This window comes from Chlamydotis macqueenii, chromosome 5 (assembly GCF_036417535.1).
Source record: "Chlamydotis macqueenii isolate bChlMac1 chromosome 5, bChlMac1.mat, whole genome shotgun sequence".
Classification (NCBI taxonomy): domain Eukaryota; kingdom Metazoa; phylum Chordata; class Aves; order Otidiformes; family Otididae; genus Chlamydotis; species Chlamydotis macqueenii.
The window spans coordinates 16,057,324-16,079,870 of NC_141560.1; the positions used below are offsets into that span (position 1 = coordinate 16,057,324).

General features: G+C 41.9%; 1 protein-coding gene across 1 annotated transcript in view; it reads right to left on the reverse strand.

The window, feature by feature from the left end:
- Positions 1–243: 243 nt before the first annotated feature.
- The window catches only part of C5H14orf132 (chromosome 5 C14orf132 homolog), a 36,135-nt gene continuing 13,831 nt past the window's right edge, over positions 244–22,547 (reverse strand). Inside the window, exon 2 of the mRNA XM_086748304.1 lies at positions 244–468. Within this exon, the coding sequence (XP_086604430.1) occupies positions 244–468 (225 nt within the window). The remainder of the gene's footprint in view (positions 469–22,547) is intronic.

Sequence of the window (22,547 nt, forward strand, 5' to 3'; positions counted from 1 at the left end):
CTCTGCTCTCAGTTAAAGCTCTCACCTCCATAAAATTTGCAATTGGATCCAAACTTTCTGCCGTCAAGATTCAAGATGATGAACTTGCATTTCATTTCCATGATTGTGGCAGCACTTAATCAACAAAGTCCGTACCTATATGTATTTTATAGATACACATATATATATATACACATACATACATACACATGACAAACACTGTTGCAGTTATCTTCTCTTCCACTGTTTGGAGTGACAGTCATCCTAGAAGGTGAAGGCATACACCACTCCCACAACCACAATATTTCCAATTGTTGCTATGATTGCAATCCATAACAATATGGCATCATTTGAAGAACGGGATGTCTCTTCTGGTGGATTCTGCATGGATGAAGCTGCATGGACGTTGGCTGATGAGTTAAATAAGGAGTACTCTGTGCTAAAGTCCTCGTTGGGTGAGTCCATAAAGGCTCCTCCCATAACAGGAAGCTGTGAAGAAAGATAGGACAAAATTAGATGGAAGGGCAATATTGGTATTTGATTTGTCTCAAAGTCATTACAAAAGAGAAACCACTAGCAAACATGTAAAATTACTGAGATATTGTGTATGTGGTGTTAACCTATCAGGAATACCACAGACACACACTTTACAAAATTTCTTCCATTTCTGCTAAAGTCAATATTATTGCAGGAAACCTATGTATATTACATGGACTATACGGAAGAGCCGGCATACAGGCTCCAAGTGAACCTAAGTAATTACATGCATTTAGAAAGAAGAGATAGAGCTATCCACAGAGCACTCACATACCAAAATGTACATTTACAGCAACGCTTGTTGATGTAAAACAACATTTTGTGCCTACCAGCAATGGCATCATACTGCACAAAGGCATGGAGCAAGCACAGCAAGGATGTGACACAGGGAATTTGTTCTGCCTTTATGTATGGCTCAGAAGTGAACCCTTGATTCCTCTAGAGATCATGCAAATATGTATGAATTGCAAAAGTCGTTACTGTAAAACAGGTGGAGTGTACTCAGTGGTCTAACCTCACTCGCAAAACACACCATTGCAATGATGCAGGATTTATAAATCTATACAGTGGCAAAACTTCAAATTGGATGTTGAAAGGCTCTATAGCAATGACATGGCAAATTTCCAACACTTCTCCCACCCCAGACTTCTCCTACTGGTAAGGATAAAGTTTCTTTACAGCTCTTAGTGGATTCCTCAGTGGTACGAGGAAAAGTTCTCAGTAAGAAAGCAATTATTCAGTACAGGAATATGGCAAAGTTAAAGAAAAAATGAATTACTGAACCTTGTCTGTATACAGGTTTTAGTGGTCTTCCCAACTTCATCCTACATCACAACACATATTCTTCATGATTTAACTATTTTACCCTCTACACAGAGGCGCAAAACACATCCTTCTGCAAATGTAGGGACTCCTTATTCAGGCAAGAGAATGACACCTAATGCTCTACTAAGACCATCTACTACTAAAATAAAGGTTCACACAAAAGGTTTTTGCTTCCATCCTTATTCCTTGTATGTTTGGGAACGCAGGCCTGGAAGAGCCTCCCCTGGAGACCCTCACTGAGTGCAGGCTCCGCAGTCTCATGCAAGTAGATGACATTGTTTCAGAAAAAGCTGCAGAACACCTACTTCACATAGCTGTAAATGCTCCGGACACACACTTCTGAATATCCCGTAAAAAGCCAAAGAGCTGCTCAGCAACCTCAGAAACCGCAACTGTTACGTACTGCTGGATGAGCATGAGCACTGTGGGCATCATAAAGCCCCAAGTCTCTGCAGTACTCAGTGACTAAAACTCCTGGACTGTTGTAGTAGGTAGGCAGACCAAACCCATGGCATAACTGGCAAAAAAAAAAAAAAAAATAAAAATCCAACAAACCCAAAAACCCAAACCAAACCCAGAGCTGTATGTCCAAATCTCTGTGCCAGCCTGATCAGAAGGGAAAAATTCCATCATGACATTGATGACTGGTTTGATCTTGAACAATGAGTAAAATCCAGGCATCAGTGCATCCCACCTATACTCTCCTTTCAAATCTCATAGAACTCCATTGCTTCAAGGAAAGCTGAAAAAGTCTGGGAATGTTCTCCTTAAGAAACACCTTTGTTGCAACACCAACCAACCTTTTCTTCTCCACAGTGGCTTCTTTGCTGCTGCTGTCACCTTCCGACCTTTAGACCCAATTACAATCTCCTGTTTTACACCCTACTTGTAAGTGCTTTTGGGTTTTTGGCATTATTACTATTCTTCGCCTTTCTCAATAGGGCTTTCTTCTACAGCTGAAACCCTCTGGCTCTGTTACACAAAACAAAAAATATTCCTGCTGTTACACTAGTAGTAGTACTATTATAACCTCAATAATACTTTTGAAGTCACCATGGCCTGTGAATAAGAGGAACCAACCTTGCCTTTGTTCAGCCACATCACGGAAGGCTGTTAAATCAGCCCTTAAATTGCCATGTTCAATACTCACTGGGCTGAAAAATCAGTCTCTTTTAACACCCTGTCCTTCAACTCCTTTTGATTCTCCCAGTAACCTCTCCCTTTGGTACCACACTACACCCCTCTGTCTGTGTGCAGCTGTGCTTTGGAGGCTGCTAAACAGGACAGGACTTGAGGATAAACCACCTCTCCTCTCCGCAGCGGTGGCTGTAATCTACAAATTAGAGTGAAGAATTTGAGAAGCTTGAGAATAAAATAGATTTTTTGCTTGCTATCCTTAACATTTTACAGAGCCATAAAAGACAAGACTCTCTTTTAAAGCTGACTGCTGAACAAATTTCATCTGTACTAGAAAATACCACGTCACATTCAAAATGAAACAGAGAATGATGAAAGACCACAATGGATATGTCATACTACTTAATCCACATTAAATAAAATTATCTTTGAGACCAAATATGATTAGACAAAAGCAGTTTGCAAGAAACCAAACAGGAAATTGCAAAAGTCAAGTTTGATACATTCCCCTTGCATCAAAGATTTTTGCTGCCAGTTTGAACACTGAGCGTGTTTTAAAGAAAGCAAAAGCTTCCATTTCACAAGCCCAGCTTGACATTTTGAATCCAATTCTACTGGCCTTTTTTACATCTTGGGATTTGATAAGGAGCACATTGCTCAGTTTAGTCAGGATTTATTTTTATGTAGAGATTCCTATAAAAGGCATTTCCAACTTTAAGCACAGAAAGTGTATTTATGCAGTGATGCTGCCTTTGACAGCTACGAAGACACTGGTTAAAGATCTTCACGGCAAACGCTGGGCGTACCTTTACATACTGCCAGCAAAATGCTCAATCTGAGGTGCCTGCCTCCTTGGCAAACCATTTTAAGGGTATCAGCATTTACGATGGTTAATGCTGCAGAGCCTTTCAACTGGAACAACCGTCCAAAATATAGAGGGGCATAGAGGTGCATGTGCCCAAAACAGTGGGAGGTCACGAGCACTGTTCTGGTGAGCAATAGCAGGTTTTCGGGCCACGCATTCTGTGCCCTCAAATGACTTATCGGAAGCGACGAGCTCCCACCCTGTTAGTCCAGCTGGTGCTGTCACCGAGGCAGGGAGCATTCATGCAGCAGCGTGGCTACGCACCACACTGCAAATGATGTCACAGCTGAATCTCCTCATACCGTCTAAGGCTCAAACAAGCTGTTTGCACCATCTGAGGCGAACACATGGTGAAACAGCTCATCTGAATCTCCGAAAGGCTTGCAGTGACCTGATATAAAGCACTGACACTCAGCACCTGGCACAGGCTCCTTCTGTAAACTTGACTTCCAGTTTTTCTGTTTGTAGGTCAGTAGCACTTCACCACAGATCTGGAAATTAACCTTACTGCCAATTTCCCATTTGCAGAAATCATCTCTTACCAAATGCGTATTCCGCCCCCCCGCCTTCTCACTGCTAAAATGGCCTCACACAAGAGCACAGGACTGGCCATACGGTGTCACACAGAAAGTTCATCTCCCTTGTGTGCCAGCTCCAACAGTGGCCTTAAACAGATGCTTAGTAAAGAGTAAGAGCACAACAGGACACACATGTCAGGTACTACCCCTTGAGAACACCCAGCCTCCAACTGTTTTCAGTTCAGGAATTTCATAAGCCAGATGCTATTGCTATGGATTTAATAACTCACAAAGAATTTTGCTACCATGAACTCGTCCAGCCTTCACCTGAGCTCATCTAGAGCTGAGCACCCTTCTTTGTGTGGCCTCTTAACTGCCACTTCACAGTAAGGGTTGCCCAGTGATTTGAGTCACGTACATCATCCTTGGGAGACATGCCAACCTCTCCACTGGAGAGAGGGAAGCACAGATGATTAATATCAACTGTCAGTCTCTCTTTTTGGTAGATTAACTTCAGTGAGATGAGTCCCATCTTCTATCTTGATGTGTTTGTTCTCCCAAAAGGTACAGTATCTTCCCTCTGCAGTCTTATTTGAGATATCACGTTAAAGGCTGCGAGACATCCAGACCCGACACTAATGGGAGTTCTGAAGTGCCTGTGATAAACAGTAGGCTGAGGATAGAAAGCGTGCAATACTTTCCGTGCTTGCTCTGTCATTCTGCCTGTGCCTCCAGAAAGCAAATAACGCCAATTTACATCAGCCAAAAACTTCACCCATGTCACTGGCACTACAGTGACCTGCAGTCTATTTTGGCCTCAGAGGGTTTTTATCTCAGGCAAAGCTGCGCAGAGCCTGTGCCGCCCTTCCCAAGAGCACCGGGCGAGGAGGCCAGAGCAAAGGGTTAACTGGGAGCGTGACCATGAGGGACATGGCAGGAGCAGATGGCGAGGGGGAATGCTGTAGCACTGTCAGGAAATGAAACTCTTCCTAGTGACTCTGTCGATACTGTTAAGTAGTGCTAATAGTACGTCGCTTGTTAAATGGCTTCTGGGACTGGCAAAGAAAGAATTCAAATTATTAAATAGCAACAGGCAGAAAACCAAATAGCAAAATGTCAAGTGGTAATGAGAACACCCCCTGCGCTGAATACCTCCTACTGACATCCAAGGGGATGCTTTAGGGTCACAAGGAGGGGAACAAGGCTTTTGAACAATTAAGTGATACACTTTCCAGTTAGCAGAAAAATTCTATTTTATAACCAAAATGATTCACAACATGTCACGTACCAGTCCCTGATACTCTAAAAATGACAGCTTTCTTAAGCAGCATCACATAAAATCCATCACTTAGCAATAACATTGCTCTCTTTCTTTGAGAATCAGGTGTCCATCATTTTTTCATAGTCAGCAAGAGAAGTGTTAACAGTTCTTGGTATCTCATTGGGAAACCAGGCTTCGCATAGAGATTTGAAAGCATAGCTGAATCTTCTAGGAGCCATTTTCCAGAAATGAGGAAACCTCGGCAGTGGCTTTAACAGATGTGCTTGTACCTGGCCTCACTGCACACCTCTCAGGGAACAGGATGCTGGAAGGTGAAATGTCACCCCAGCTCAGATATTGTTTTATAACTGTTGTTACTTCAAAATACCTAATTTTGGGAGGTTTCTTTTAGGTTAAATTTTAGATAGCATATTTTTACATGATGGCATATTCTGAATGCATAACATGAAACTATTATTTCCTTCTACCCTGGCAGCATGTGATTGCTGAAGTCTGTATTGGTGTCTGAAATCCTTCTAGTTGCAATCACAAATCACTCTAATGCAGTTGCCAAAGATGGCAGCAATACACAGGTTTGCAAAAGCATCATAACTACATTTTAATTCTTAAGCTCTTTTTAAACTAATGTTTTGCCTGAAAGAGGCACCCCACATGACCAGTACTCTCCCCACACTAAGTCTCCTGTCTCACGGAAACACGTGCGCATATATATTCTCCTAATCTAAAACATGTACTACTATATAAATGAAGACATCCTTGCTATTATTTATTTTCTGGTAACAGCTGGAAAAGCAAGTTCTTCCGTCCACCATTTGCTAGAATATCATGCTACTACTTGCAACGCGAGGATTGGGCACACAGTGACAATCAGGACAGCTATTCTGTGTTCACTGCAAGTGGAATAGTTAAATGCATTAAACCCCCACACAAACAGAATTAAAGGGCACCTAAGGCAATCTTCTTTAATTTAATTAAATAGGTCTAATTCTGAAGAAGGAGGATCTATGCAAATGCTTTATGCAGTTAACTTCAAATTCTCATTTTAATTAAATTCAGATCCCAGCTTCACCCTGAAATCGCAGTCGCAGGTTGACAAGCTTAGGAAAAACAGCAGCTTATTTTCAAAATATGATTGTCAAAATGCTCACCCTACCAGTGGCAATGGAAAATTTTCACTGTAATTTGGAAACATCAGGATTTCACCTGTTATTTTTAATTTCATTAAAACCTCTCTGTCCTATTCTACATCAATCTCTGCTTTTCTTCCAATTCACAATATTCCTAAAACTGGTGTATTACTTCCTCTGCTGCTTTCCTGATTTATGCTAGGCTAGATGTAACGTCTTTGTCCTTTTAGATGAGATCACTGCTCAAAGTTGTTCCTTATCAACGGTTTCTCAGAAGCCGGAGATGCAAATTTCAGCTTTGCTGTTGAATCACACTGAGTTGTCTTGACAACCAGGTGTCTAGATACTCAGGAAGGAACACCCAAAGATGACCAGAGCTGCAGCAGACACTTCAATTCTGAGTTTGCTCTTGGCTATAGAAACTTGGTTTGCCTTAACGAAGGTATTCCCATGGGGAACCAAGCTCAGGTAGATCTTTGTCCCTAGGCACAGCTACCCAAGTGCCCTCTATGAGAACACGCTGTGATTCCATTCCCACAATTTGCATCTGCCTAGTGCCTCCTTAAAATAGCTGTTATTATTTCAAAGAACCCTACTGCTTTTAAACTATTATTCTCTACCAACTGCTGTTGGATTTCATCTTCCAAGTGCGGAAGGAGGAGGAGTAGAGGAGGAGTTTTTCATCCTATCCCTGGTCCCAAGAGTTCCTCCTCTCTTTCCAGCCACGGCCAGCAACACTGCAGCGAGGGGAAGAGCAAGCTTTGTCAGTGTTGAACAGAAATGTAAACAACTTGTATGAAGAAGCTGCCAATCTACGTCACACATAATTTGTGACCTTGACAGGCTGGAGACGTGGGCCCATGCCAACCTCATGAAGTTCAACCAGGTAAAGTGCAAGGTCCTGCACCTGGCTCGTGGCAATCCCAGGTACAAATACAGGCTGGGTGGAGAATGGATTGAGAGCAGCCCTGAGGAGAAGGACTTGGGAGTGCTGGTGGATGAGAAGCTCAACATGAGCTGACAATGTACCCTTGTGGCCCAGAAAGCCAACCGCATCCTGGGCTGCATCAAGAGAAGCGTGGCCAGCAGGTTGAGGGAAGTGATTCTCCCCCTCTACTCTGCCCTGGTGAGACCCCACCTGGAGTACTGTGTCCAGTTCTGGAGCCCCCAACACAAGAAGGACATGGAGCAGTTGGAGAAGGTCCAGAGGAGGGCCACAAAGATGATAAAAGGGCTGGAGCACCTCACCTATGAGGACAGGCTGAGAGAGTTGGGGCTGTTCAGCCTGGAGAAGAGGAGGCTCTGGGGAGACCTGATAGCGGTCTTCCAGTACCTCAAGGGGGCCTACAAGAAAGATGGGGAGAGGCTGTTCAGTAGGGCCTGTTGCAATAGGACAAGGGGTAATGGTTTTAAAATAGAGGGGCGTAGATTTAGATTGGATATTAGGAAAAAATTTTTTACAATGAGGGTTGCAGAACACTGGAACAGGTTGCCCAGAAAGGTGGTTGATGCCCATCCCTGGAAACGTTCAAGGCCAGGTTGGATGAGGCTCTGAGCAACCTGGTCCAGTCGGGGATGTCCCTGCTCCTTGCAGGGGGGTTGGACTAGATGACCTTTGAAGGTCCCTTCCAACTCTAACCATTCTATGATCTATGATTCTAAATCGTGAATCTGCATACTCTAAACTGGAGGTGGTGGTGAATATCAGAAAAGTGTGCAGGGCAGTAAAGCAGATGTGCTCTAAACCATCTGGACGTGCCAGGAACAACCATTCAAGCAGCAGCACGAGCTAACCTGCCACATAACTAATACCACTGAGGCTAGCATCCTATTGTGGGCACCATGCTGGGGAAACAGACGATGCCTGGGTCCCATTTACATACAGTTAAAATTTTCATGCTTCCAGGATCACACGCACATAAAAGAAAAAATACAAACAGGGAGAAACAGAAAGGCGAATATTTACTAATACGGAAAAACTCAGTAGGAGGCTATAAAACTAACCATCAGCGTTATCATGAGTAGGAGCTATTAAAATCTGTTTACAATTTTGAAAACTGGCAAAACAGAGGACCTTTTCACACTACGTGTAGTCACACTGGGGAACTCCGAGAGAACAGGAATTCCTTTAGAGATAAGAGCAACCTGCAGAGCTGTATCCGTTTAATATTAAACATGAATTCTGGAAGGGCTTCAAACACCACGCTTCAGAGTTTAAACTCTTTAATCATATGTAAGAAGAAAGAGGTGCTGATTATCCCAGCTATTGGAGGGTTTCTTGCACAACCTCCTAATATTTTTGGCAGTGGTAACTTCAAAGCCGAACTACTGGATTTAACTGGACTTAAACTGCCTCCTGCTCTGATCCAGGCCAGCAATTATTTTCTGGTGTCAAGTTCCTCTACTGAAAAAAAAGAAAAAGAAAAATGAAAAAGAACAATCTAGGGGGAAAGAAAGGAACAATGCCTAGGGCATTACATTTTAATGTCTCAAAGGACAGCTTTGCTCTAAAGACACAAGGAGCAAGCACACAGCTACACCCTATCAGTGGAAACTTTGGTCGTTCTTATGCAGAGAGCAGTGGCTCTCCTTGTGCTGGAGAATAAAGAGAGAAAGAAGAGACACATAAGCTGGTTGTAATGACACTTCATATCTGTGAGATGAAAGGGCATTCTCACCATAAATACAGAAGTCAAATGATGAGTTGTAAGCCAAAAACCACAGAGCAGAGCTCAAGAGCGGGTCTATAGGAAAAGCGGAATGAAGTCTAATCCCATTTCTCAAAGTGAAAAAGGGCTGCACAAGCCCTTCCTCCACTGTCATCTTTGTAGCTGTGTTCATCTCTGAGAAAATGTTGATGCCTCATTATCAATTTACCATTGTGGCCAAGGTATCTGGATAGCAGAGAAAGGAGCTGACACTCATATTCTTTTGGTTTTCCTTCTGCTCCCTCTCCCTTAGCTTAACAAGATACTTAGGCTACTACCAGGGTGGAAGGACAGGAATTGGCAGCCATTCACAGTAATGGAAGCAACTAAACAATTTCAAAACCGGAAATAATTCCAGAAGAAAAAAATGTTTAAATCACTAGACTTCAGGCATGGACAAAAGCAGTGATTTTGTAAATGACTGTATCCTTCAGTATTTGGTAGTCAGGATGCTTCTCATGATGATGAAAAGAATTTCAAGGGGCAGGTGTTAGGGCCTAGACCTAGAAGGATGCGACACTTTGAACATCATCTTATTCCTCTACAGAAAAAATTACATACAAATTCCCCTATGATGCATATGCTGACCACTGTTCAAACCAAAACCCAGTAGCAATAAAAAAAATCTTACATGCTAGCTCCAACCCCTGCTACACAGCCCATGAAAAATTAATTGGCTGAGGTTTAGTTAAACCACACTAACAGGCATAATATAGCTCAGCTCTATTTCATCAGAGAAATTACTTAATATTCCATGCAGATTCAAAAGCTTTCAAACTATACATCTGATCTCTTTTACACAGTGATGGCTGTACTACAAAGACAGGTTGGGACACGTTTGCCTATTGAGGGCAGTAATCGCTACCACTGCAGCTCTGCTGGACCTAATGACATGATATAAACGCCTCTTTTTCAGCACCTTCGAGACAGCCATCTGGAATCTGTCCTTAAATATGGTAACATAAGAGTTACGTCAGTCCCCTCATCATAATAACAAACCCACTGTGAAAAATTATTCTATGATGACTTCCAGAGATCAATTCTCCTATGGAAAATACTTGCAAGCATCCACCAGGAAGCCATAGAAGGGAAATAAAATAATTTAATAGTCTCAACTTACTCCATAATGATTATTTTCCTAGAGTTTATATATGCTATCAGACCCCTGAAAAAACAGAGGAGAGAGAAAACTGGTAACGATGTTTGCAATTTTATTTCAGCTGCACGTTATCTTCATCCAACATTTTTTTGCTATTTATTTTTCTCTTTTCCTTTCATCCTCATGTTGCACTACATTCTCACAAATGAAAAAGGAGGGCAGGGGTGCTGAGGTACACATGCAGAGTGTCTGAGGTATGTCTCTCATGTCTTAAGGCTATTTTTCCAAACATTTTTGCTTGCGTACTTGGCACGTAGTTCAAGACACACAACAAGCCTGAGAGTCAACAAAAACAATATATTCCAGTTGAGATGGACAAAAAAAAAAAGGAGCAAAAGCTGGCACAGTGTTAGCCCTCTTCATGCTTGGAGATCTTAAGGGTAGCAGCCAGCACAAAGGTCAAGCAAACCATATAGAGCAGCTTCTAGGAAGAAAGGAGGACTGCCAAATGTTATCCCGACTGTGTATGCTTCACTTGATAGCACACCAACATCTGGCAGGCTGCCATACTTCTTGATCCCATCAGGCATATCAGGCTCAACATATGGCTCAAACAACCTATAGACTGCACATCCTCCTCAATTTATTCTGTAATCTTTCAGTAGTGGTTTATACCTGAAGAAGAAAACACACAAATTTGCTTGAAAATTAATCCTATTCTCTTGCATTTTTTGTCTCATGAGTGAGCTAATCACGTATTACACAAGAAAATGCAAATTAGAAGGTGAAAAAATATTGACAATTTTCTAATTTCACTATTTCAAGAGTAGTATTCATCATGCTAAGAAAAGTTTTTTCCAATGTAACTATTGGTTGAATATCATGAAGAGACCAAAAGCTTGATCACTTGTAAATCTTGAGTGGTTAAGAACTCAGTGCCACCAGGCAACTATTTCAATGCTCTTCTAGGATTTACTGCACCCACAGCAGAGTCTGAGAAAGAGAAGTAACGTGCTTCTCATCCACTTTGGTGGAAAGTCAGTAGGCATAGCATGAGCACATGTCACAAACACCTTAAAATAAGCCTGGATCATTTTGCTTTGAAGTAACAGAGGGGCACCCATATGGGATGTTTTACTGGCTCTTTTGGGGAGGCAGAAACCTTCATCAAAGTGCGAGCACAGCCATCATCAGAGGCAAGTATTCCATATGTTCTCACAAACCCTGATTCTCACAACCTTGGTTTTGCTCACGTACCAAGATCGTCAAGGGATGATTAAGTGCAGCTGAACTAGACAACAGCTGATGACATCTTTATCACACCAAACAAAAATAGAACAGCCAAGCCACCTGTGTTTGTGTGCTTATGTTTAAGATTGTTCAAACAGTTTAGAGCACATAATGAAAAATATAATAAATTATACATTGATTCTTTCTCTTTAGACAAGTATGTCTATATACATGTAGGCAAAATAGCACTTCTTAGTGGCTGACGTATGCACAGCATGGGCAGAAATCAATGTATAATTTATTATACTTCTATTTGCAATTCGATATTTGTGCTTTGAACTCTTGCAGTTGGTGGGGCTGCACGGGATAATTAAAGACATGAATATGTAACAGCTTTCCTCGGGAATTAATTTCCTCCTACCCAAAACTGATTTCTGCAAAAACTTGTTCTGTTATTCTTGTGTTATGGAAGGCTGAGCAGGGAACAAAGAAAATAAAGTAAAAATGTATTGTATTTGCATTTTCCCCCCATTTTAATCACTGGAATCTGAACTATGGAATCACTACTGGCCTGGAGAGCTGGAACAGTTCAGAGCAAAGGAGCAATTCGGAGGCCTCCCATGCCTTATAGAAGACTGCAGTCCCCCAGTGTCTTAGGATCTTCAGGTCCTTGGAGTAAGGTTTTGAAGGTACAAGCATCTGAAGACATTTGTAATAAACACGAGAGAAATGTTATTGTCCCCAAGCTAGACAGCTGTCCCTAAGTCTCACACACAATTCAGGTGCAGAAAAAATAAACATCACCAGAACAGTGCACCGGTTGAAAAATCTTTCACATAAAGGATATTGAAAAGTAATCAGAAAGCAGGCTGGCTGCAAGGTTTCTTGGACCAAGAAACCAAGCAGGTTTTCTTCCAGAGCCTTCCAGCCAAAGTAAATACACAGACTCTTCTTCAAATGTGAAGTGCAGAGCCCTCTGAGCTTCAGCTGGTCAAAGCAACAACACAGCTGAGGGAGACCTCGGTGCTTTAAGAGAGAAAGTTCAGACTGAAGCAAGACAAGTACACGTACATACCCACAGACCCGTGCTCACCTGTACATGTGCAGATGTGACTACATACACAAATTCATGGTAGTATCTTACCTCTACAGATAGGGTTTTTAAATAATCAATCTGGCCAAAAGCAGTCTAAGAATGAGAATAAACTTCAGCTGCTGGAACACAGAAAGTAAGGTAAAATATTAGGTAAGTGATCTGCACCGAAAGCCAAAATGCTGTTTTGTTAAGGCCTTAGTGCAAGTCCTACAAAAACAGCTGCAAAAAATGCCTGGCAGAAGCGTAACACTGGCTGCAGGAGACCTTAGCGCGTGCACGGCAGGGCAGCTCCCAGCACAACTGAGGAGATGGCTGGGTTCTTCAGTCCACAGCTTACATATGTAGCTAAATAATGAACTGGCTGATCTAGATTATGACACTTTTACCCATGCTAAGGTTTTATTTATGACCCCACTGAAGCCAATGTGAGTAAAATATCAGACTCTCATTTTTTCAGGCATCAATGAGTGTAAAAAGATCAAACGATGAAGCAGACAAAAACTGGAGAGGTCCCAAAGATTCTCACTGAGGAGCCACTGGTTCCGATAGAGGCGCAGTTCCGTTAAAAATGGAGGTTTGGTATATCCCTGCGCCATTTAGTCCAGCCTCCCTCATCTTTAATCACCTATATGTGAAATGCTGGATTGACGATCTCCATTTCAAAAATATCTCCAAGATGCTTATGCGTCCCACACCATCATTCTGTGTCTTGCATGAATAAATCCTTAACATAACAAGGTACTGAGAGCTCAGGAAGAAAAGTCACAAACAAAAATGGTTACAGCACATACCCCAAGAAACAATTAAAGCCATCAGCAAAAACACAGAGAGAGGTTCACTCCATCTGGTTTGCACCCTCAGAAGCAGTCTCCTTAAAAATATTCTCAAACTCACCATCCAGTCAAAAGGAGAGAAACTTAGGAATTTAAACTGGACATCACGATCTCTCCTGGGAAGTCACCTATTGCCTTCCATTGGCAATACAGAGGAATGTGAAGTACTTAATCTTGAGGGAGTGCACACATTGCTCATTCGCAACTTCATATGAGAAACTTTTACCTTGTCAGGTGCTGATAGAAACTTATGTCCTACTATCATTATGCCATGTAAGGATTTGGAGTAAAGTAGCTGACACACATACATCTAAAATTATCTACATAGACCCATCTTAAAGGTAAGTAAACCAATAAACTATTACTACAAGAAAGGCCAGAGGAGAAGGGAAAGATTTTTCAAAAGAAGTTATCATTTTTTTTTAAGTAATTCTGCATTTCGTCCTTTTTAAAGTGCCCTGCAAATCACAAATCCTTTTGTAATACAAATCATATATAACTGCATATAATTGCAATATGAATTCTAATACTTTTGTGCACTGAAAGCATAGTCAAAGGGATAAAAGCAAATAGACGACCATACTAAACAGATGACCATGTTCACCTAAGTTAAAACGAGGTCAAGTTAGTTTAAAAAATTCCAAACAAAACAATATTTTCTACATATTTGTTGGTAGGCCTGAACTCAAGACAACCTTTTATGCAATGTTTCTCCAAGGCCTCCTTTTGTGCACTCCACAAAAGCACGGATACTGCTCTGATTCCTTTCCTCCTAGCACATTCAACACCTAATCCAGTTCTCCCTTGAAAATAAATTGGAAACCATACCATAATATCATAATACACTCCCTGACTGCAGAGATTCTACAAAATCGATCTCTGCATTACATCCTTAACGGAGAACATAATTCCTTTCATTTATGGTTCACCATTACTTGAAGTTCCTCTTAAGTTAAGGAAAGACATTATTTATTTATTGGCAAGTACATAGAATTAATTATGGAATAAAACCACATTTAATCCATCCTGTTGCTCAAACAGCATAATGGAGATAGAACTGATAAAATGCAGTATATTGATGCAGGAGGACTGCCCAGCTTAGAAAATTGCCACCAGTCGCACAAGAATAAGCTCCAGTTCAGTTCAGGAACAAGTGACCTAGAGAAGTGGGCAATTACAAAATATTTTTTAAATCTTCCAGGCTTGGCTTGTGTGGGAAACTTGCAAATCTCTCTTGAACCTTTTATTTCCACATTGCTGGTATAAATTCAAGCTAAGTCAGTAAAACAAACAAACCAAATTTAAGAGATTAATACAACATAGTTTCAGGCCAATTCCAAACCACATCCACTACAATCTGGAGGGCTTGCAGAAGCCAGTAGAAAATCTCCACTAGCTTCAAAGCAGAAACACTAGAGACCACAGACAACCACCCAACTGGAAAAGAACAGTTTCGAGACATACTTGGCAAGCAAGCTGGTGCTCATCAAGAAACTCTTATTTGCATCCTTGCTATTGCCTGAGTCAGTGCCTTCAGAAACTTACATTTCTCTGTGCTTCTTTCATCTCTTTGGAGTTTTTTTTGCTTTTCTTCATAAAAGTTTATGGGGTTTTTTGAAGAATGGTTGAGCTCTGATACAGTTTCACTTATGTTTTTTTTTACCCAAAGCCTGCCACAATGAGGTCCCAGACTTGCCTAGGTGCTTTGACTACAGTGGAATTAATTTACAGCTATAACTAGTAATTGGAATTATCAGTGGCTCTTTATACTAAAAGCCAACATAGTGTAAGCAACCAACTGCAGCTATCCATGCATTGCATATCCATGTCTGCTATATGCATAAGAAAATCAAAGCAGTAGATTCACTGAACTCAGCTCTTTTCTTTGCATTAGTTTTATATTGACATTTACTGCAATAATATAATATCAGTTTGGGGGAATTACCAGAGAAAAAATCACACCTGTCATTTTTTCACCTCATTTATGTTAGGAAACACAGCAGTGTAGAATCTGCCCATTCAGAACAACCTGAAACCAGAAAGGATTCCCTTTGGGAAAATTGTGAAGACATTAAAGAAGGCAGAGTTTCATTATCCCGAAATGAATTCCTGAACAAACCTGTTTGACCCAGCAGTGATACAAAACACAGTTATATGAAACAGACATACATTGATAAAAAGCAGCAAGTCAAACACTTCAGAAGGACCACAAGAAAAGTGACCGTGATCCCTAATAAGAGGGACTGGGTCCCAGTAAATAAAAGAGCAAATGCAGCATGGCTAAACTTTAATTATATTTGGCTCCCTCAAAACAGATGCTTGCAGACAGATTTCTGTTTCACCCACTAATGACTGTCATACACAATCATGTCACTGATTTCAGAGGGCTGCGGGGTTTATACGCTTACAGGCAAAACTGACAAGACACAGCTAAAGAATATTCACAGAATCCAACACCCTGCTTAGTCCAACAGTGATATTCAGATACTGTGATGGAGACAGGAGAACCAGACTGCACCATGCCATTTTGGGAAGAGGAATAATCATGAGACTGTGCTGGTGCCCGTTACAGCTTCCGCCTGTAAAAGCAATGGCCCTCCTGACTGCGGCTAGTGAAGCCACAGCGTGCTCCTCCTCTTCGCTGCCTGGTCTGGGTTTCTGGATGATCACATACTGCTGAAAGAATAACAGGAGGTGATGGTACGAGAAGACAGACACAGATAGGCAGGGGGGCAGATGGAAGGGGTACATCACAAATATGTGCAAGGCAAGACAGTTTTTTTGGAAGTCCTATATGCCTTCCTATATGTCCTTCACACTGGCCCAGACTAAAATCCCTCCCAAGAAATTTAAGAGAGCCTTCCTCATTAGGGGGTTTGTACAATGGGCTTTGGTCAGCTTCAACTTTCTGCTGTGAGATCTAGAAAGAACAAGGTGGGAAATGAATACTCATTCCTTAGTTCGAGGCTGTGTTTCTCAAGCTTGGGTCTTCCCAGCTCAGACGAGAAAACATCAAAATGGACCTTAAGTCTGGAGTTACGCAGCACTGCTGTCATGAACCCCGCTTCATCCAATTTTATCAAGAGCAGCTTCTTTTTCTTACAGCTTAAGTAGGGAAGGAAGAGGAAAGAGAAAAAAAAAACCTGCTGCTCCTTACCTTCACTACCTGGGGGTAGACACAGTCTCCTTGTGAAAAATGGGACTAACACACCAACACCCACATACACCACGCCATCGGTGGGCCACCACCGATGTTAATTGTGTTCTTCAAATTCCAAGTAGGAATTCCAGCTTGGCCCACAGCAGCATTTTCCTTCCCACAAAGCACTAAATTACTCCCAGCACTGATAGGACAAAAACAGTGCCACCATCTCCAAGGTGAAAGCAGAGCCTGGATTTTGCATGCCAGCCCCAGAGACAGAAGAGTTGTTCACTAGATTGCCCAAGCCATAGCAAAGAGTCAGCTTCCACTTCTCTCCTTCCATTAGAATCCATTTCCCTCTACAGTCCCACTGTGCAGGCACCACTTGTGCTTCCACAAAGTAGCTCCTCTTTGAGGAGCTGCAGAAAAGTTGGGGTTTCGCTTCGAAAATACCACCAGTACCCCTTGTCCATAGATATTCACACTCCCTGTAAATCTGAAAAATAGCCATCCATTCTGTTTCAAGCTCCTTAGAGTTGTAAAAAAAAGAAAAAAAAAAAAAGAAGGAATATTAACAATTCATCCAAGTCTTGCTGACCTAATGGAGAAAAATTAAAAAAAAAAAAAAAGAAAAAAAAGTTTCTAGAAAGCATTAGAGTGCATGACTCATTACCGAGGAAATATCATTGAGTCACGTCTGCCTTCAATGAAAAGTACAGTACATCTTGTGTCAAGAAAATCCTTATCTGTTACTTGGAACCAAGCCCCAGCTGCCAATTCATCTTGGCCTATGAAGGCTCCAAACGAGATGGCCTTTGAGCAAGAATCTGCACACATGCAGAGAACAGCAGCAAAATGATCCTGTCAGGATTTGTGTCACAAGAACTGTGTCACAAATATGATTATTTGCACAATGAAGCAGGAAAAAAAGCAAACTGGGACTAATTTTCTTTACGGATCTTAATCCTTCCCTCTGATTCACATGTTAAGTACCTTCTTGCCTTATCTTGTCTGCTTTGATTATAAACTCTTCAGTTTATAATCTGAACTTCCTGCACTTGTTCAGTGTCCACCACAAGACCAGCTGATGAATTTCTGAAGGATTATCAGTGTTCAGCTCACCTCTAATTCCAAAGCTGCCTTGATGTGTAATGGACCAGTGACATTCTGGACATTCGTTAATTTTCAATTGTTCTCATCTATAGCTTGTTTCACCAGTCTTAATGAACCAGTGGCCTCACAACACTGAACAAACTCAAAATCTAGCAAGCTGTTTTCCTGCTTCTGTTAGAAGAGTAACTCCTGTGGATTTTTTTCACCGTCAGGGCTGATGTTGAATGCTTTTCAGCAAGAGAAAAACTACAAAATAAAAGTACAAGGGCATGCTCATTCTTCTCTTCAGAAAACACCATGTATGGGCTAGAGCAGGGAAAAGGTCCTTATGACAAAAGGTAATTGCCTCATGCCAATTCTATGCACCATTGTCTTCCCATGGGGTTAAGCTAGAGGAAGAAGAAAATGTCCATTCCCCAAAAGACTTGTGCTGGAACAAACAGCCTTACGATCATTCATTGAAGACCAGCAGACATAGCTAATATCATACAAGTTATTCAGGTTGGGTGCGCTGAAAAAAATCAAACTGAGGAACCAGAGTAAAGACTTTGTTCAGTTTTGGCCACCTCAATATGAGAAGGACATCAATTTATTACAGTGTGTCCAGAGGAGGGCGACCAAGATGGTGAAAGGTCTCGAGGTCCAGACTTACAAGGAGCAGCTGAGGTCACTTGGTGTGTTCAGCTTGGAGAAGAGAAGCCTGAGAGGTGCCCTCATAGCAGTCTACAACTTCCTCAAGGAGAGCAGTGGAGGGGGAGCCACTGATCTCCTCTCTCTGGTGACCAGCAATAGGACATGAGGAAACAGAACAAAGCTGCAGCAGGGGAAATTCAGTTTTGACATCAGGAAAAGGTTCTTCCCTGAGAGAGTAGTCAGTCACTTGAACAGGCTTCCAAGGGAACTGGTTACAGCACCAAGACTGTCAGAGTTCAAGGAGCATCTGGACAATGTTCTTAGTCATATGGTTTAGTTTTAGCTAGTCCTGCAAGGAGTAGGGAGTTGAACTCGATGACCCTTATGAGTCCCTTCCAACTTGAGATATTCCACGGTTGTATTATCTGCACTTCAGTCATGTTTCATCTTGTATCCTTCAGCCCATTTGATTCTCATCTCTCCTTCTCTGCTCCCTTTACACTTCTACATTACCTCATTTTTTTATTCAGCTCTATTTCCCCTCTCATCATTTCAATTCCTCTACTTAATACCTGTTCTCCTGCCTTTGGTCCATCTCAGTTACTTACACTGTGAGGGATTTTGGTCAAAGGCTGCCTGGCATTCCGGGGCTGAAAAAGTGCACAGCGGATCCCTGTTGATCTCTAGTTATGGCAGTAGAAAAAGCAAGAAAATGCAGCATTGGCATCTGCCAACTGTACTTGGGCTTCTAGAGACAGAACAAGATGAACCAAGTATGAGTTGATAGCCTTAAAATATTATCTCATCCATATTATTCTCATTTTAGGCCTTCATTAAAGCCTGTAATTTAGATGATGACATGTTTCTTTCCTTTGCAGAAATGCAAATGAGATATTTTGCCCATGAAAAGTTTGACACTGGTGGAGAGAATTATAGGGATATTGATATACTCTACTTTCTCAAAAGGTTACTGTGATCTTTTGTTGATTAAGAGACATGATGTTACTAAGATAAACTTCAGTTGCTATTAACAACATCTTGCAGTGAAAAATCAAATATTTTCACACAAAGTGCTGAATAAGATAAGGAAAGGATACTTGTCACGCCAAAGCAGGAGGTCTGTGACCTTAATGACGCTGCATTGTACCACAGTATAACTGGAAGTGCCTGGCTTAAGCAACACCAATGCAGTGGTCTTCACAGCTCAGAAATGAATAAGCATGCAAGGCACATTTAAGAAAGTTTCTTCCAGGTGACACCCTTTACATCTGCTGGTCATCTTGTTCTCTCAAGTGAAAAAGGTATGAAGGAAAAGAAGCTACTAGCAAGATCAAATGTAATTTTAATAAAAAATGAACTGCTATTTTCTATCTTTATTTCAGATTAATTCAATCTGCCCTTTTTTTGCCATAAAGATACTGAAAGTGAAAAAAAAAAATTAATCTAAACCAATGCTAACTGGACCCAAACCACTCCAAGCACATCTGACATACAACAGAGTTGCTGACTTCAGTTCAAGGCCATAGCCACCTCTTTTTAGACAACCTCATTCGTATCCACACATGAGCTTTTGCTTCCCTCTCCAATGGAGCCAGCACAGACAGGCAATTCCTGTCCTCGGGACTGATGTATTTGTGAAAAACATGCCAGACAATCTCAGGTTTCACCTAGCCAAATACAAATTCCCACCAGTTAAGGTGAACTTACTGCTCAGAAGAACTGATTTAAAAAGATGGAATGGAGTAAGGAGCTGCAGAAAAGGTACAAACCATTATCATTTGATCAGGGAAGGGCTAGAAGGGGGAAAAAATCCTTGCACTATCATGAAGCACATGTATGAAGACAACTGTAATTTCAGTGACAGGGTGAAAAATCTAAACAAAGACTAAAAACCTGAAACGGAGTCTTTGAAATGAACTGATGCATCAAATCTGGATCTAAACGCACGCTTGTGAAACCCAGATCTGAAAGCAGATGCATACACAATAGCATGAGATTGTTTTAATCTCAGTTACAAAAAAAAATGCTGCACTGAGAGAAGAGGAGGGGGACACTGGCAGAGTTGAGAACGACTGCGAACAGGTTGCCCTTTCCCAGGGCTGACTCCCGCGCGGATGAGAGCTGCCTGACAATTGAATGAAGCAGCATTTGAACTCCGACTGATTCAGTGAAAGAAAGTTTGCACAAAGAAGGGTATCCATGGAGCAATTACTCTTTACTGTCAGCTTCACCAACTTGAGAGCTCCTTCACGTTGCCGCTGAGGTGAGAGCGCTGAAACTGAAAGACTAACAGGATTTACCAGCACTGTTAGCAGCTTTCAGAGCTGTTCTCTGGTTATCCCATATAGTGATTTCAACCAGCTCATCTCCATTTCTTATTGATTGTTCATTAGTTGTTTGGCTTTACCCCTAATTTGAAGGACATTGAAGAGGGCTGGCCAAAATAAGATGCATCCAGGATGGTATTAGGCTCCTGTGCAACCCAATTCATTATTTAGAAGAAAAGAGTGCAGCTAGCTGACTTGCAGTAGCTGGAAAATAAACAGCCAGTGACTGTGGAGCACGTTTTGGGAGGATCACTGGCAGATCAACAGCTTTCAGACATACATGGATCCATGTATGGGAATATAGGTACACTAGGTTTCTCCACAGACGTGGAAAAAAAAGATAAAATTAATTGAAAACTGTGTTCAGTGGGTTTCCAGTACTTGTGATTTGAAAAGGTTTCATTTTATTACTCTGACTCTAGAGACTAATAACTCTAGTTAAATATAAGGATCCCACAGGAACTATGAAGATAGATAAAAAGGCCTCAATCAAAACCCAAGGATAAAGGGATGGGAGCAGGGCAAAGATGGCAATGAGACACAAGAACTAGAAGATCATGGGTACCAGCAGTCGCTACATTGCCCAGTATTTTGCCAACTTCAAAAAAAGGACGGTTTTCAGAAGGTATTCCAGGAACAAACAATAAAGCAGCTTTGCTGCATGTGAGAAACCACATGCAAGGTTGAGGGGTTATATTGGGAAAAGGCGTCTCTGAAATCTAAAAAGTGGATAATGGAAGAGGTCATTGTAGGCCAGCTGGAATTAGGAGATGAGATTTTCAAAGAAAAGACAAAATGATGGATGAGATGGCTGGCACAAGGCTTTATTTGTGACATAAATGGTCCTTATTTGAAAGTAGGAAACTGAGATAGACAAGGGAAAGGCCAGAGACTAAGAAAAAAAAAACAATAGCTTGTTTCTTTGGTGAATCATTTCAGGTTTCCAAATCTTCATAGCACTCTCCATTTGCTCTGCATCCAATCAAAGGGCAGAGTACTCATCAGTCACTTGTTATTTCCTCAGTCTGTATCTTTCCCTCCATAGGTCTGTTTAAGGCTGATTTGCCTTTTACTGCCGTTGCTGAGCAGTTTGTGGGCACTGCACCCACATTTACCTCTGCTTCTGATTCCTGTGCATCTTTTTCCAACTCCACTGCATGTCTCAGGCACATGTCAATTTTAAGATATGCATGGTCTTCCCGTGGATGTATATACATCATGCAGGCACGGCGTGTGTTTACTCCCACCGCTGCTCCACGGCTGCCCTCAGCATCGAGCGCTCAATACACAGACGCGGAGATGTGGACTTCAGGAGTCCCTTGAACGTGTGGTCGTGACTGTATCACAAACATCCTTTCTCCTGGGCTCCTCTTTTGCTCTTCAGATGAAAGCCCTTTTGCTCTGGCAGACGAGGGCAGCCATGCTGGTGGGCAGCCACAGATGGAGAGCAGAAGAGCAGTGCCACCCTCCACCCACTCCTCCTTCCCCAGATGCTCCTCAGCGCTCAGGGGTGACCGCTCTGCCTGGGACACACAAACAGGGAGCCGTCTGCTTCTGCACACTGGCAATACGGCCAGGGCTAACCTGGTCCTTAACTGGCAATGAGGTCAGGCGACATCACGTTGCTGCGGGGCTTTCCTGGGCAGGGAGGAAAGCCTGCATGGGCTTCCACTGGTAGGCATCAGGTTTACATGACGTGAATGCACATATGCCCTTACCGCTGTTTTGCCTCGTGCCTTTTAACAGAAATTGTTCCCATCAACCTGTCGCTTTTGGAATCTGTTACATTTTCCAAAGAACAGCTTTGGAGGCTATCTTGTGGCTTCTGTGAAATAGATTAAAAAAAAAAAAATCTAATTCTGGAGGAGTCAGGGTTTTGCTGATGGTTGCCACAATATAAATCCAGTGCTGGGTTTGGGCAGCACAGGCCACAGTTGAACACGGACCTACAAAAATAAATGTAGCCCAGACTGTGTATGAAATAAATGCTCTTACAGCAAAAATTGTAGGACATTTTAAAGATGAATGGGAGTTGTGCTGCTTGAAGGACTGGTTCCAGCAATTCCCAGACTCACAAAAGCAAGTCTGCTTTATGA